The sequence below is a fragment of the Apiospora phragmitis genome, assembly GCF_038363925.1.
Source record: "Apiospora phragmitis strain CBS 135458 chromosome Unknown utg000003l:1.0-2676785.0:1.0-2680665.0, whole genome shotgun sequence".
Taxonomy (NCBI): domain Eukaryota; kingdom Fungi; phylum Ascomycota; class Sordariomycetes; order Amphisphaeriales; family Apiosporaceae; genus Apiospora; species Apiospora phragmitis.
Window position 1 is genome coordinate 1381446 of NW_027117401.1, and position 15795 is coordinate 1397240.

General features: G+C 52.8%; 6 protein-coding genes across 6 annotated transcripts; 2 read left to right on the forward strand and 4 right to left on the reverse strand.

Annotated features, from left to right (window-relative positions):
• Window positions 1-2383: 2383 nt before the first annotated feature.
• Window positions 2384-3882, forward strand: PG994_002814 (uncharacterized protein; the record flags this gene model as incomplete). Its single annotated transcript, XM_066854223.1, has 4 exons — window positions 2384-2483; window positions 3050-3157; window positions 3310-3538; window positions 3807-3882. The coding sequence occupies 4 exons, from the start codon at window positions 2384-2386 to the stop codon at window positions 3880-3882; spliced, it is 513 nt and encodes a 170-aa protein (XP_066720078.1).
• Window positions 3883-5180: 1298 nt separating this feature from the next.
• Window positions 5181-6020, reverse strand: PG994_002815 (uncharacterized protein; the record flags this gene model as incomplete). The annotated part of the gene is made up of 1 exon (XM_066854224.1): window positions 5181-6020. The coding sequence occupies one exon, from the start codon at window positions 6018-6020 to the stop codon at window positions 5181-5183; it is 840 nt and encodes a 279-aa protein (XP_066720079.1).
• Window positions 6021-8061: 2041 nt separating this feature from the next.
• On the reverse strand, window positions 8062-9344 carry PG994_002816 (uncharacterized protein; the record flags this gene model as incomplete). Its single annotated transcript, XM_066854225.1, has 7 exons — window positions 8062-8132; window positions 8201-8318; window positions 8343-8381; window positions 8442-8560; window positions 8623-8932; window positions 8997-9215; window positions 9282-9344. The coding sequence occupies 7 exons, from the start codon at window positions 9342-9344 to the stop codon at window positions 8062-8064; spliced, it is 939 nt and encodes a 312-aa protein (XP_066720080.1).
• An 839-nt stretch (window positions 9345-10183) lies between these two features.
• Window positions 10184-11326, reverse strand: PG994_002817 (uncharacterized protein; the record flags this gene model as incomplete). Its single annotated transcript, XM_066854226.1, has 3 exons — window positions 10184-10910; window positions 10981-11145; window positions 11223-11326. The coding sequence occupies 3 exons, from the start codon at window positions 11324-11326 to the stop codon at window positions 10184-10186; spliced, it is 996 nt and encodes a 331-aa protein (XP_066720081.1).
• A 1266-nt stretch (window positions 11327-12592) lies between these two features.
• Window positions 12593-13603, reverse strand: PG994_002818 (uncharacterized protein; the record flags this gene model as incomplete). The annotated part of the gene is made up of 1 exon (XM_066854227.1): window positions 12593-13603. The coding sequence occupies one exon, from the start codon at window positions 13601-13603 to the stop codon at window positions 12593-12595; it is 1011 nt and encodes a 336-aa protein (XP_066720082.1).
• Window positions 13604-14972: 1369 nt separating this feature from the next.
• Window positions 14973-15612, forward strand: PG994_002819 (peptidase S26A- signal peptidase I- serine active site protein; the record flags this gene model as incomplete). Its single annotated transcript, XM_066854228.1, has 2 exons — window positions 14973-15053; window positions 15175-15612. The coding sequence occupies 2 exons, from the start codon at window positions 14973-14975 to the stop codon at window positions 15610-15612; spliced, it is 519 nt and encodes a 172-aa protein (XP_066720083.1).
• Between the last annotated feature and the right edge of the window lie 183 nt (window positions 15613-15795).

Consider the following 15795-nt stretch of genomic DNA (forward strand, 5'->3'; position numbering starts at 1 on the left):
AGAAGCTGAACTTCCTTTTGGTGAAGAACCTTCTATACAAGGTGTAGATACAAATACAGGTGATTAGTAAGGTATATAAGACAATTTAGGACTGTACCTGGTTGATATCCATCAAAGTAGATTGTTAATAGATTAGGAATGTCTGTGTAATGTTCAGAAATGCTCTGCCGGGAATGTCTGTTCACGCCTGTGCACGGAGGAGCATTTCTGATCTGGTTAGGCTACTTAGCTTGCGTTCTCTGTCGAGTGAGTATATGGATAAACCAAACTTATAATCAGGGGGCCCGTGTGCTGTTTGGCAGGTACTATACTGCCAACTAGTCTGTACGTTTTTCTTAAAGCAGAAAAGCATATGAGCAAGACCGCATCGATAATCAACTGCATGGACAACTACAAAAACGACAAGCACATGGAATAACTTTCCGAGACCCCCCTGCATTTAGGTTTGGCCTCCACCGTTTCTCCAGGCACTGAAGCCCACTCTAGGTCATGTTCCAGCCAACGTCACAACTTCACGAGTTATGTTTCTTTGGTGGAACGTGGTGAAGGTCGATCCCATCTCCTATAGAGCCGGAAGAGGAGACGGCCGTCCATTTGCAAATCAACCTTTCCCCTTATATTCACCCAGGAGTTCACATGAGGAGTAATCAGGTATCAAAAGAAACTCGTACGGTTGGTGAATAGCCTAATACCTCAAATATCCATCGAGAATCGGAAGGGGTGATTGGATCATTCGACGGCATTTGGGTTGATGCAAGAAGATGTGACTCAACTGCTCGACAACCTCCTATATCACGAACAAGGCTCTTTAGTTTGTCCATGATGCGGAGGAAGCAAATACTACCAAGTCCACAACAACATTTGGAAATAATGTATTTGAGAGATATTCAGTCACTGACTAGACCTTTAACCCTGCGAGAGAACCCCGCGTAGCCAAGGACAACTTCGAATAGTAAGCATATGCAAGGCAGGGAATATGCATTTCGTAATACCCACCTGAATCAAATACCTGGAAACGAATAGAAGACGTTCATTGACCGGGTGCCTCGGCATACTGTACAACATTGACAGAAAAGGACCCAATCCCCGCGCACTCAGGGGAGAGGGCACGGGGTCGTGGGGGTACGGCCCTGAGTCTCACTCACACACACGAATCTACGTACAGAGAAGACTCATTGGCCGAGGACCGGACAATCCGATCCCTGTGGTCGAATGCCTTGGGGGGAGGGAATGAATTACGCGCACAGCTCGAGCGAGCCAACCAGGCAAAGGCGCTTAAGTTAGCCGACCGAAGAGGCATTGGAGGGAGATGGGGAAGAGGAGGCACCTTCTCCATCGGTCCATTTGATGACATATACTCACCGGAATCATATGGGGGTTTTATAGTCGCGAGATGTAGGCCCGCATGTGCGGTTGCACAGGTTACGTACAGTAATAGGTACCTATCTGTATGCTTACTTTACCAATCGTCCCGGGGCTTTGGAGTGGACGGGGCACATGCCGTTCCCTGCAGAGCGAGCCTCATTGAAAGATTGCAAATGATTACTGGGGCAAAAGCAGAAGGGGGACTGATCCTTCCCCTCGGGTATGGGCGTGGTGACAATGCGATGATGTGTATGCCAGGTGGGATACATCATATTTGGCGCCGGGGCAATTCCTACCACTTCTGGCTTTGTCTCACAAGCAGCCAAGTTGCAGTCGCACCTGCAGTCGCCACTGCCCTTCTTCAAGCATGCTCGATGCACGATAGCTAAACTCCTACATCTACTGTCCCTGCAGGCGGTATTAAGCAAACATTCCTATATACCTATAACTACTTACTTAATTAATTATATTCCACCCGATTGGCGGTTGGGCCGGGTCTGCCTTTTCTCTTATTGTAGCTGACATCGACCGTGTCGCACACATGGACTCCACCACCGACGCCAACACCATCACCAGCAACCACGGCGACAATAGTGCCCAAGATTCCCCATTATTGTCGCCGCCCGGTGCTGTCGCCGCCATAGCGTTCGACCGCAGTACTGACGGCGCGAAAGACGGCGGCGGCAGCAGCATCCACTCGCAGCCCACGAGCATCCTGATGCCGGCCGAGGTCCCGCGCGAGCCCACGGGGTCGACCATCATCGAGCCCGACTCCGTCTTCGACGACTCGGGTCGGTCCTTCCACGGGTACAAGGAGGGGAAGTACTTCCTGCCCAACGATGCTGTAAGTGTTGTGTTGCTCTGTGTTGCTTGCGCATTCAGTACATACTTCACATTTTGCGCCGCGCTTGGCGGTAGCTGATTGTTGATTGACTGATTGATTGGATGGTTGATTGATGAATTGTCAATTGCATAGGCGGAGCAGGATCGACTGGACTTGCAACATGCGATGCTCATGATGGCGACTGGCGGCAAGCTCGCACATGCGCCCATGGATCACGACCCGGAGTACGTGATGGACGTCGCGACGGGGACGGGGATCTGGGCGATCCAATTCGGTACGCTAACCCCTGTTCTATTCTGTTTTTGACCTGCGTCGTTGGCTCGACGGGTGTAGCAAACAACAAGACCACCCCCGAAGGGAAGGTAGCTAAGTAAGCAAATCATGCAATTGAACTCGGGACTAACAACAAGGGCGTCGGTCGGCCGGTGTCGATGTTACTACAGCCCAGGAGCACCCCGGGTCCCACGTGATCGGGATCGACTTGAGCAAGATCCAGCCGGCGCTGCCCATGGTGCAGAACTGCGAGTTCGTCAAGGACGACGCCGAGGAGGAGTGGCTCTACCGCACGCCCGCCGGCAAGATGCTGTTCGACTACGTGCACCTGCGCATGGTCTTCACCTGCTTCCCCGACAGCCGGGTCGTCATGCGCCACGCCTTCGACAACATGCGGCCGGGCGGCTGGGTCGAGTACTGCGACCTGTACATCGACCCCCTGTCGCGCCATGGGCGACACGAGGGTGAGTAAAGCTGGGGCTGGAAGATAGGGCACAGAAAGGAGAAGGACAGATAAAAACCCCCAATGCTGGTTGACGAAGGTACATTGACAATGTCCAATCCCAGGCTCAACCGTCCAGAATTATTGGGCCACGTTCCGGAAAGGCATGTCCAAGATCGGACGCGACATGCTATGCCCGCGAAACTACAAGACCTGGCTGGCCGAAGTTGGCTGTAAGTTGCTTGCATCCTCCTCCTCCTCATCATCGTCATCATTCGAATAACTTCCCAGCCAACAGCTCGTTACTCCACTTCTTCTTTTCTCGCGTGTTTTCAAATGAAAATCCAACTAACTAACATGAAAAAACCACTCACGAGATACATAGTCGTGGACATCCGAGAGCAAATCTTCCACTGCCCCCTAGCCGACTGGCCCGAAGAACTCGACCAGAAGCGCCTGGGCCAGTACGCCCTCGTGAACCTGACCGAGGGCGCGCGGGGCTTCAGCTGGAAGGCGCTAGGGTTCGCAGGCCTTGGCGCCGAGGAAAAGGAAAACCTGACCGCGGAGCTGAGGCGGGACGCCGGGGACCCCTCGCTCGAGATCTTCCATCCAGTGTGAGTTGTTGTTGTTGTCTTGTCGTGTCATGTCATGCGTTGCCCCATCCATACCCTAAAAAAAGCCCAAGCTCGATAAGCGATAAGTGACGTGGCAGGGGGGAAGAAGGAAGACGAGAGGGGAGAAAGAACACGAGGGAGGAGAACGAGAGGGCCAGATCTGAAAACGGGCCCCACTGGGAGAGAGATGGAAGGGCGGATGAGTCTTGCTGGTTCCTGGATCGGAATACTGACTGATGCTGATGATGACTCTCTCGCTTTGACACAGCTACGTCGTTTACGCCCGCAAACCGCACGACTGGGAAGTGGAGAAGACCCAAGGTCAGTCCGGAAGTGACAGTTGAGGCAGTAACCTCGGTCAGTTCGTCCTCGGTAGCTTGAGGGACGCGAATGTGGTACTAGCGAAGTCCGTGGTGTATGCATTGGATTGCGGTGATTCATGTAAGAGTAACGAACGACTTAGCACAGGAAAGATCGGGGAGGGAAATCATCTAAGGTCCTTCCTTAGCCTGTAGGAGAATCGTATATCATCGTCGCCTTGCGAGGCAGGGTCGACACAAGACAATGCGAACATCGTTCTACGCATCAGATTCAAGAGAGCAAACAGACATGCACAAGAAGATCACACATCCATAGTCAAGCACGAGTAGTGTGTGGTGTTTTGGTTGAGGTGGCCGAATTTCTCATTAACCTCGCCCTGACGAGGGCTCAAGCCGGGAAGACCATCACCATCCTCTAGGGACAGTGAACGGTTCCCAAGCAGGGGAATCGGCTTAAACAGCCATCGAGACTAGCTAGCTACAGTTCCCCCAAAAACATCCCGCTCTCGCGGTAGCGGGGACCTCAACAAGAATGCAGGCTGCTTCCTTCTTGCCTTCCATCCTCCCTCTTACCCCAGAGTTCAGACTTCCGGCTCCTTGAAAATTTTCCGATTTCCTTGATGAAATAGGAGATGTTTGTTAGGCAGCGAAGAGGTCGCGCCAACCTGTTGGTCCATTCGTCCTCCCCGCTCGCCTCCAGTCGCGGCGCGAGCGACCGCCCTCTCAAACTGGGAGAGGGCGGTGCATTGAGTGCACGCCAGCGGGTTGATAAAAAGCAACGCAGTTCAAAAGACAAAACTTTCTTCGGTCGTAAGCTTTTCCCAATCTGTCGACCTTTTTGATGGGTTTGGATTTTTTTCTCCTGTTTCGTTGTATCCTGTACAAGCCGCCGCATTGCGCGCGTACTGTTGAAAAAAACAAAAAAAATCGACCCAGATTTTCCAGATTCCTCAAGGGGTATGTTGAGATCATGGAGTTTGCGGCTGGGTTCATTAGAACAAGGGGAAGACGGAGGGGTGAAGAGAAACTGCATGTGCTAATCATGCCCCAACTCTCCCCAGAAACATCAAACCGGGCGGCCAACCTTGCAAGAAGTGGAGTTTTTTTTGGTTCTCCCAAATGGATTTCCAATCTGATGTTTCCGACTGGGAGAGAAAGTGTGAGTGGCGGAGAAAAGACAAGACAGAAAATCATCGTGTAAACCTCGTAGCAAATCCCGTGATTCTTCGCCCGAGCCGAACGCCAAAAAATCAAACAATTGGACCCCGAGTTGAGTTGACAAATGCGTTCAATGGTAGTCCATAGTCTGCTCCCAGGCCTCTTCAGACCGTCTTGGGGGTCCGAGCATTGCTCATATCCACGACGTCGTCGAGGTGGTTGCACATGGCCACGAACAAGTCAAAGAAAAGCTTACCGCCCTTCTCCATTTCAGCCTGCATGGTCCCGCTCCTCTTGAATGTCTTGCGACACCGGATGATCAGGGCGAGGTAGTGAGCGCGCAAGCGCGAGTCCGAGTCCGGCGTGTGGTCGTAGGCATACTGCGCCGACCGCAGGATGGTCGCGACGTCGATGCCGCTCTGCAGCCCCTGCTTGCGCAGAGACAGGCGCTTGAGTTCCTCGAGCCCGTACCGATCCGCGGCGCAGTATACGACGGTGTCCCTCAGGAGGGGCTGGCCCACGCTGGAGATGTAGATTGTGGCCTCGGCTCCGCGGCCGCCTCCATTTTCGGATGATGGGTTGGGAGATCGTCCCGTAGCCGTGTTGGTATCCTCGAGCTCCCAAGTGTTGCGGTGCTTGTTGTGCAACAAGCGGGGGTAGTAGTCACCCTTGTAGAGGTACTCGAGCACGGCCGAGAAGATCTCGGGTTCTTCGTCTGGTAGTGATATCCTCTTACTCTGCGCATGGAGGTACTGGTCCCGGCAAGCGCGCTCAAAGAAAGGCGATTGGGCCAGGACCTCCTCATGCGCCGCAAACAGTCGCCCCTCGCGGCCCACGGTCAGGGTGACAATGGGCGAGTTGAGAGACTTCTTGTTGGGGGTGCTCTCCTCGAGCGACTGTTGCAATTTCGACACCTTCTGGGGGTCACTTCGAACGGGGTTCGACTTCTTCAACCTCGCCGCCTTTTCGACGCGGTCTTGGGACCGGAAGGTACGTTTGAACATGATGGCGGTGGTGGTAGGTATAGATCGAGAAGAGAGAGAAGTTGAGGTAGTGTTCGAGATGAGAAGAAACCGGCGACAAGAAAGCGGCACCGGAAGAGCGTAAGTGAATACGGTTCTTCTATCCGACTTCTCGAAGGGTATTGGTTCCTCTTTATAATTGGCTTAGAGAATGACGAAATGAGTGTGATGTGTTGTCCCGGGAAGAGGATACCGGATGCGACTAGAGAGTGGAAGTGAGTTGACGCGCAAAAATAGAGATTGAGAGGGGTCCGGGGCGGTCTATCCCCAGAGAACGATTCGGAGGTAAACGAATGAATCTGGAGATATCCTGAAGCTTTGCGACACCCTGTTGGTTTTGCGTGTGGGGAGGGAGAACGAAGGGAAGGGGGGGTAGATGGAGGGGGGGGTGCACGATATATTTATACCGGCGTGCGCTGGCGGCCGTGACTGGAGCCTTTTCACCCACGGACGCCCCAGTATGTGCCGCTATATTGGGGCTGGTATGGCGAGGAAACGCTTGTTGATTCGTCCATCTCCCACGCCCCCCCCCCAGCCACGCATCGTCACCCGTCTTCAGCTTGTACTACACCATGTACCGTGAATACTTGTGAACCTCACTCGGCCTGATTCTAGAAGAGGAGAAAGAGAGACACAGGCATGGGCCCTGCCCGCGCGTAACCCGGGTTGGGATGGCCTCAATGCGACCTAACCAAGAATCTGATCAATCGGTCGAGCACTCGCTCAATCGATCAGGTCATGAATGACAGTCCTACCAGTCCTACCTACGGTGCTTGGTACCTAGGACAGTGCAGCCGCCCAGGCTCGCAGAGAAAACAAAACCCGACCACCCAGCGTGACTGCCACTGGGCAACCAGCGTGTGAGGTTGCGTTGCTGTGTGAAACGGGCTGCAACAGGCTGCAACATGAATGCCGCCCGGTCAGAGAGTGACCGATAAGGCAGCGATAACGATAGTGAGGGGGGAGAGGGAGAGGGAGCGAGGACAGTGATAGACGCTCCCGGCGCATATCGATTGTCGAATCAGATCGTCAGGAAGGCTGCTGACTTCATTCGTGGCACGCGCTGTGTGGTACAGCAGCAGGATGTGAACATGAACAGGAAGTGCACTGCCTCAATGCCTCCAAAGTACCTACCCATGTATCGATCAATCAATGGGCCTCTCACCAAGACGAGATCATGTGCAGTTCATCCACAGCGCGTTCTTTTCTCAATTGGGTATCACCGAGAACAGCCAGCACAGAGATAAGGGAGAGAGCAAAACTGAGGCAATACAATCGGAGCTATTCCTGTACACTTGCAGCATTAACTTAGGTAATGTCCAAATGTGAGTTCTGATCGGAATCACTGAATTTCCCTCTCCCGACTTCCGGTCCTTGGTTGTCCTCTTGTCCTCAGGCCATCCCACCAAATCAGACGTCACCTAGCGGGGGTGGTCATGGGCTGCTTTCAGCGGTCAATTGTGCCTAACTGCAAGCAGCAAATGGTGGGACTCCCCAACACCTCCTCTCACCTCTCACCAAAACTGCACCTAGATGCTAGACTTACAACACAGCGCATACCTCATCTCCGACTTTACCCCTAGCCAGCTGTGCTGTCAAAGTGACGGTCTGCTTGTCAAATGCGCGATATTATCATGGGACTATTCTAGTTTCAGTTGCATAATGCTGTTATTCATTCTGTCCAGTTGCCTGCCTGTCTGCTATACTCCCCCTCCCTCCGGCTTAATAATACTTCCGGACCCCTCTCTCTCATAAGTCAGTCGACCACGATACTGGTCATTGATACCTAGGTACAAGCTTCAAGTCTCCCCTGCGTTACTTCTTGTCCCTGTATCAGAATACTCGACACCGCCTCTTGGCAGGGTGATAGTTCTCCCAATCCCGTATCTCTCGTGCTCGATTCTATTTCGGGATTACCAATTTCTAGAACGTACCATCAGGCTCGCACGGCCGGTTCCTTGTCCTTGCCCAACATCATCATGTCAGGCACAGATGATTTGCATGCATGTACAGGTGGGCGCGCCTATTGCGATGTCTCGTGAATAGCTGACATGCTCTCACGCATAGCAATGAGGCCGTACATGTATGCGAAGACTACCCAACACGTCAGTACACGTCCGAGCAAGTATACTCTTATCACATATCAAGGTGGAGAGCCTTACTTCCGGGAGCGAGCGTGACAAATAGGAAGCTGGCGGCAAATGCTGCTCCGTGTGTGTCTCCCATAAGGTCGGGGTCCAGGAAGAAGAGGCCCGCGTGACCTGTGACAAGCTTGCCCAACTAAGCCCAAGCAATGTAGCCGACGCTGGCCAAAGCCGTGCCGGCAACATGTCCAACGATCGGCTGTTGAGGATGCCATGTTAGCTTGGGTATATGTCAGGCATCAGCTGAGCCATCGCTTACCGTCTGGCGCCTGATGCTGTTGAACAGGAGTATCTCAAGAAGGGCAATTACAGATGTGATTGACCAAAGATTGATGATGCTATATGCCTTGAGGTGACCTTCCTCGAAGAGACCCTTGTCTTCAGAGGGTGTCAGTATAAACTGATGGTATCTCTTAGGCGTTTCTGCGTTGGGTACTTACGAGGATCATACCCAGCAACCGTTGAGTTATCAGGCGCATGGGGGTGACGATGAGGGGCCTTGGGTGGCTCGAAGCCACCGTGTCCTGCCGGTACAAGAACTGCCCAGTATATAATGGTGTTCATGAAGGTGAAGACATGCGAGACCGTGTAGAACAAGGAGAACCAGAATCGGTGGTTGTAGCCTCCATATCGAGTACGACTCGGAGGCAAGAAGGCATTGATGACCTTGTTGCGGAACTGGTGACCATGGCACTCGGCAGGATCTTCGGCTAGCTCTTTGGGAAGCACTAAGTGCATGAACGTCCACACCTGAGTTTAGGATTAGCAGGGTTCATTCTCCAGGTGTAAAAGCAGAGCTGTGGCCGAGACTGACAGTGACTTGGAGGTTGTACAGCAGTAGGAGAATGAATGCCACAGAGGAAAACTGGAAAGGAATGCGCCATCTGGTGTGGTCATCCTCCATTTCGAGCTTGTACTTGAGAGAGAAGCTCATCACAACGAGGAGGTATGCCGAAATGACGAAACGGAACAAAGTAAGGACGCTTTGGTTGATCCAGCGCCATGGCGAATGACAGGCTCGAAGGAAGATGGGCTGTGGCCGACCAAATCAGTTAGTAGCGTGCCACCAACGTCCAAAGAGACCAACAAGAAGCCTTACATGGCTGTCTGATGAACCCTTAGCTGGTGGGCCCGGAAGCAGTGGTGTTGTGGCGTCCGCCATGTTGATGGGTAGAGAAAGACAGGAAGCCGGAAGAAGACGCGAGAAGCCCACTGGAAAAGGATGACGATCCAAAACGAAGGTTGAAAATGCTTTGTAGGTACGGTCTCAGCCTGCTAGCTGAGAGGATGGTATCAAAAGTATATGATGAAGAGAATAGAAATTGAAGAGAAGGGAAAGGTGAGTTGAGCAAGAGATGCCAGAGAGGTTGGTGTTGTGTAGAGTTCAAGAGTTGAAGCACTTGTGGATGCACGCACAAAGAATGTAAGCCTTGGCTGGGGCTTCTGCGCGTTTCAAAGTTGTTGCCGGTGCTATTCGGAGGAAAGAGGAAAGAACGAGTACACGCTTACGTATGAGTTGCCAACTTCAAATGGCAAAATGGGCAGGTGGCAAGTGCTTACTTGCCTGCATGTGATTACCACATCTGTATGGTCAATGACAATTCATAGGATGTCGGTGCTTCATCGAAAGAGCTACGACATGTGCCCTACGTGCCTACCCATATACTTGGACGTTGCCAACCTTGATCACTAATGCGTTGTTGCCGATTACAGATCTTAATGTCAGAGAAACTTAAACAAGATACCACATAGAATAATAATCAGCTGGTAACCACATATTGACAGGGTTTGAAGGAGGTAGATACGTATTGTTCAAAATTGTATGCAGGAAACTAGGTATATAAGCTTGAACAAAACTGTACTACCGTATAGCAGCCATATCCTAAACTGAGAAAGCATCTGAGTTGTGCCAGCAGTATTCTTGGCTATGTTTGTCTTGATAAGTGAGCAGACAGACAACGGCCCCTTTTCCTGACTGCCAGCGCGATCTCGCAGTCCCACTCACATAACGGGCATGCCCCCAGGTAGCTCCGTAAGCCAGCCGTCCAAGTCCTCCTGGACGCTGGGCTTCATAGTGCACTTGTTGGCCTGGTCGAGCGACTGCGTCTTAAGGGTGGGGCAGTTGATGCGGTTGGCGAAGAGGTCGCTGCTGCAGTTCGTGTCCATGGCGCGCTGCAACGCGTCGCCCTTCCAGCCGAAGACGTAGTCGCCGTGGATGCCGTAGCCCGTGGCGTCGCCGAAGGACCAGACGAACGGCTGGGACCCGTCGGCGGGCCACTGGGACCGGTCGTTGAACGGGCGCGTGTCCCAGTACGTCTCGTAGAACACTTGGGGGATCGTCACGGGGTGCGTCGAGGGGCACCGGTTCCCCGTCGGGTACGCCACGTGGCTCTGGTGGTCCGGGCTGTCGACGTTCTGGCCGTCCCAGCACGTCGGGAACCGGATCGAGATCATGATGCCCGCGGCGCAGGGCTGGTTGGGGAAGTTGAGAGTTTGCCCGCCCCGGGTCATCGACGACGCCAGGCACGTGAAGTCCATGTACTTGTACTTGGCCTGCAGCTGCTTCGCGGTCCGGTAGCTCGGGTCGCCGACCGTCATACGGAAGCCGGGCTTGAAGGCCGTTACTTTGCCCGAGGACAGGTAGTAGACCGTCTGGCCCCCGTGCGCCGAGGTGAATCCGAGCTCGTTGCCGAAGGTGTTCACGCGGTGGAAGGTCCCGTTGCGTGCCCTGTTCAAGGAAGAAATTGTTATGAGTTTACCCACCACACACAAACTGTTTTACAGGTAGCCTAACGTACCGGAAGAACAGTGTAGCTGTCCAGTAGTTGGAGAAGTCCTCGGTCGGTGTGCAGCTAGTACATGTCGCCAACGACGGTATGTCCTCCAACATGGTGGCATTGAAAGTGTTCCCTCCGACGACTTGGTGCAGATGGGGCGAGGGTGACATGCCAGAGTTGACAAGACTGTACGATGTCGGTTAGTTAACATCCAATCAAACTACAACATCCATGGCCTCTTGGGGTGTGATGTGATGGCTTACGGGTCAAGTCGCTCAACCACCAGCTCAGAGCAGGAGAAACGCAAAGTCGCAGCTGCATCGACAATTGGCGCAATGGCCGCGGCAGCCAACAGGAGGAATCGCATTTTGCAACACTAATGATGAAACAAGAACAATATTACTCCCAGAAGTGCAAATTATCTTGGAGATTCAAGTGCAGTTCTCCGAGATCCAAAGTCAGTCCCTGTCAAGGGGAAGCTCTGGAGAGAAAAATATAACCATGGTTTATTACGTCCGTATGAGCCCATTCAATGTGGGTTACTTCGAATTGCCGATCTCCATACACGAGTAACTCAGGAATTCCAAAGTCTCGACCAGCGTAAGGGTCATAATTTAACCTGGACCGAGACTATAATTAGTCACATACCTGTCAGATCCTATTGGGGACAGCCAGTCACGGGCCGGATCTCTCCAGCCGACAATAATACCATATCAATTACCCAAATTGGATTTTCCCGGCACTTGGCATGACTCCATTTATAGACTGAACTGCCCATCGAGCGTCGATGAATCCGGCAAGTGAGAGGCTTCCCATCCAAAATCTGGACCTCTTTTCAACATTCTGTCACATATTATGCTTATGCCCGGAAAGCCTCATGATAGAAGGGCAGTTTGGCCTTCCCATATTGTAGCGGTCTACGGCCTCTCTTCCACACGCTAGTGATGGGCCCGGCAATAATTTGATAGAGTGCGTATATTGCCTTCTGTCCGCATGTAAATGGAAGTGTTAGGTACGAGAACGAGACACATGATTAGTGGGTGCCAGTAACTTGTAGGATCCCCGGCATACCTTTGCGTGGAATGTTACCGTACCATGCCTGTGCTAACCCCTTTTCTGGATAAAGTCGGCCAAGGCAAACGTGTCTGACCCGAATGCAACCCCCTACGCCGAGTAGACTACGAGGTGCATGGATCCTACTAAACTTTGCATGCTACTCGGTAGGGGCCAAACAAGAATTCTCTGTCTGACAATGACTTCTCCAGGTGCCCAAAACACCATTGTAATTACCTATGTAATAACGTAGATAGAGAAAGATTTCCAAGCAAGCCCACATATATTTCTGCCCTCAAAGATCAAATAATTGCAACCCAATCAATGAACAACAACAATGAACCAAGGGGTATTAGCAAAGTCTAAATCTATACAATCTACATCGGATACATACAATCTTCCAAACGATAATATGTCAATGGATTGCCAATGTGGCATAATATGGACAATCCTCCATGCTCATATGCGCATCCTTGAACCGTCGAATCAGGTCGCCGTTCATGACGTCGTGGACGAAAGCCTCGCCCAGCAGCGTATAGTACCCCTTTTCGTCGTCGTAGCGCAGGACCAGCGGCACGACCTATCCCGTCGCCAGCATGATCTCGTCGCCCTCTTGCGTCTTCTTGGGCACGAGGACGACCCTCCCGAGCTGCGTGACCCACAAGAGCCGCTTCGAGGACCACATGTAGATGGAGGCCTCGATGGCGGCAAGAAGCTCGCTGGTCGTGGTTGTGATGGTGGCAGATGTGGATGTGCACCTCGATGATACGAGGTCATCGCTGCGCATGATATCCAGGGGCAGTTCAGCTTGGTTTTCTTGAGGAGGCTGCCCGCGGAAGAAATTTTCGGATGTTGCTTCTAGAAAGTCCCGGTACTGCTGGAAACATTGGTCATATCGTTCGGTAGTAACGGGTTGGCAGTTACCTGTCAAGCTGGCGGTGATTGCCATGCACAGGGCTTCGTATATAGGTACTTCATTTCGAGACTCGTTCGTATGGGCCTGAACAAGATCTTGGCTAGCCCTCAACCATTGCAGTGTCCGCTGCAACGATTCATAGTCGCCTGGTGACCATGGCTTGAATAGTGGCGTTTTCGTAAAGGCCGTCGTCGGGACGACGCCTTGGACCCAGTCGACTGTCACGCAAGGAAGGAGCAGTACACCTTCGTCTGTGACCTCGAGCGGGTGCTGCGAGTACAGGCGGTCACTCGCCGGGAACGCCATGGAGAGATTCAACAGAATGAACGGCGTATCGTTGTCCACAGCCGTCCAGTCAGGAACCCACGATGGTATGTTCTCCATATGGTTTGACGCGGAACACCGGTGCTGAGAAACACAAGACAGGACATGGAGGTCTCCTGTGGCGATGCAACTTGCTGCTAAGCGCTGGTACACCTTGCCGGCCTCGGCTTCGTAATCGACTTCTATGCGAAGCGGTCGTCCACACCTCAGGGGATCGTCCTCCGTGACGAGGTTGAGGATGGCATATATCTTGTCCCTCAGATCCGTGCATCGTGCTGCGCTGGTGGCCAGAAGCGTAGAGATCAGGTCGCGTGAGACCTGTTCTACAGGGCCCTGTCGGACCTTTTCCATTTCGACGACTGCTTTGACCCCCGCGGGAATGTTTCTTTTGACAACACCAAACCCGAATCGGGTACAAAGAATAACCAACCGAATTTCCGTCATGGCGGGTAAGGCGGCGTGGCGGGGGGACGTTCCAATTGAATACGCTCGAAACGATGAAAGTCATGTACATACATACATATCAATAAGTGTGCTTGCTGCCGGTTCTACGCTTTACTTAACCTGGACATTCTAATTATAGACATATCACATTCACCGCCTCATCGCATGCACCTCTGTGCATTGGTTCGAGCGATATTAGACTCATCAGCTCATCCTCGAACCGCGTCTTACTGCTGACGGCCATGTGGGTATGCAACAGACCCTCCGAGCCGTAGAGCTCCCGCCGCCAGCTTTGCTGTTTTCGGCCATTTGGTCTTGTTCAGATAGATACAGCCACCGCCGGGGGTGGCCGAATCACCGGGAGCTACAGTACAGTGGAGGCGAGGCCAAGAGGGGCTGCCGTCGGCGCCGGCGCCGGCGTAGCGATTGGGTCCCACTTCACCTACAGGGCAGATTCCCTGAGCGTCACGTCACGTCAGACCGGGAGCACCGCATTGAGAGAGCCTCGGTGGGTGACATTGCTTACTTACGTGTAATTACATTCGGTGGCGTGCTCTTTGATTGGAAAGCCAGGATAATAGTTGCACGAAGCCCGTGGCATTTGAAATCGCGACATGTCTTCTGAGCTTACAGCCAATTGGCCTCGGCACTTTCCGCGCTGCTAACTGTGTATCACATATCCCGGTTCCCAATTCCCAGCAATGGTCCCAGTCACCCAAGCCGAACGAGCTTCTTGATATCGCAACTTTTGTTTTAACGGCTATATAATGGGGTTCCCCCCCCCCCTGAGCATTTTGCAGTCTCAGGGTTGGCATGGCTGTTGGCGGAAACCTGCACTACAAGGCTTGGAGCGATATATTCACTCAGGACGTACACAGATTAGCAGACATCCAACGATGGAATCTTAGGCATTTACTCAAAGTAATCAACGGCGAAGATGACTTAACAAAAAGATAAAGTAGGGTGAATCCAAATCGACCGAAGGTGTTAAGCTTCGTAGGTTGTCGTTTTTGAGCTTGCCCGCTGCGGTTGCTCAAGGGGGGCGGACCGGTCAACCAAGTTCTGCCAGCTGCCAGCCTTTTAGCAACTCCATGCTGCTAAGGACACCTCACTTCTCCGATAAGATTAAAGCCTCCGAGATCTGGGCAATTGCCCGGGAGCTCCAGCATTGAATTATTGACCACCATTCTACTCCCAAACGACCCAGCACGACCGCCCACACACATTACTCCCTCTGCTCGGGAGACGAGAAGTCAAAAATAAGAAAAACCCAAAGATGTTGTCCGGCCTCCAGAACCCGCGGCAATTGGCCGCCCAAGTGCTGAACTTTGGTCTCATCCTCTCCACAGCGTTCATGGTAAGCAAGCTCACCTCCCAAAATCGCATGCGCCCGCAACGTTGCCTTCCAGGACATTCTTCACAAGCAATCTAAAAAGAAAGAACCAATCCGCTAACAAGTTGCGTTTCCCAAAATACAGATGTGGAAAGGCCTCTCCGTAATCTCCGACTCACCCTCGCCGATCGTCGTCGTGCTGTCGGGCTCGATGGAGCCAGCCTTCCAGCGGGGCGACCTGCTCTTCCTCTGGAACCGGAACCTAGTGGCCGAGACGGACGTAGGCGAGATCGTCGTGTACAACGTCAAGGACAAGGACATCCCCATCGTGCACCGCGTCGTGCGCAAGTTCGGCACGGGCGAGCACGCGAAGCTGCTGACCAAGGGCGATAACAACGCCGCCGACGACACGGAGCTCTACGCGCGCGGGCAGGACTACCTCGAGCGCAAGGACATCATCGGCAGCGTCTTCGCCTACATCCCCTTCGTCGGCTACGTCACCATCATGCTCAGCGAGCACCCCTGGCTCAAGACGGTCATGCTGGGCATCATGGGCCTGCTGGTCGTCCTGCAGAGGGAATGAGGGAGTAGGACGGGACAACGAATGGGCCGGGAAAAGGCTGAAGCCAGAAAAGTGCAATCTGTAAAAACAAGAAAGTTACAATTTACTCAAGATACCCAACTGCTTTTCGAGCATGTCCGTTTGACCTGTGACATACCCCTTATATCTATATACTACCAACGATTATGGAAGCAAGCAATCGGA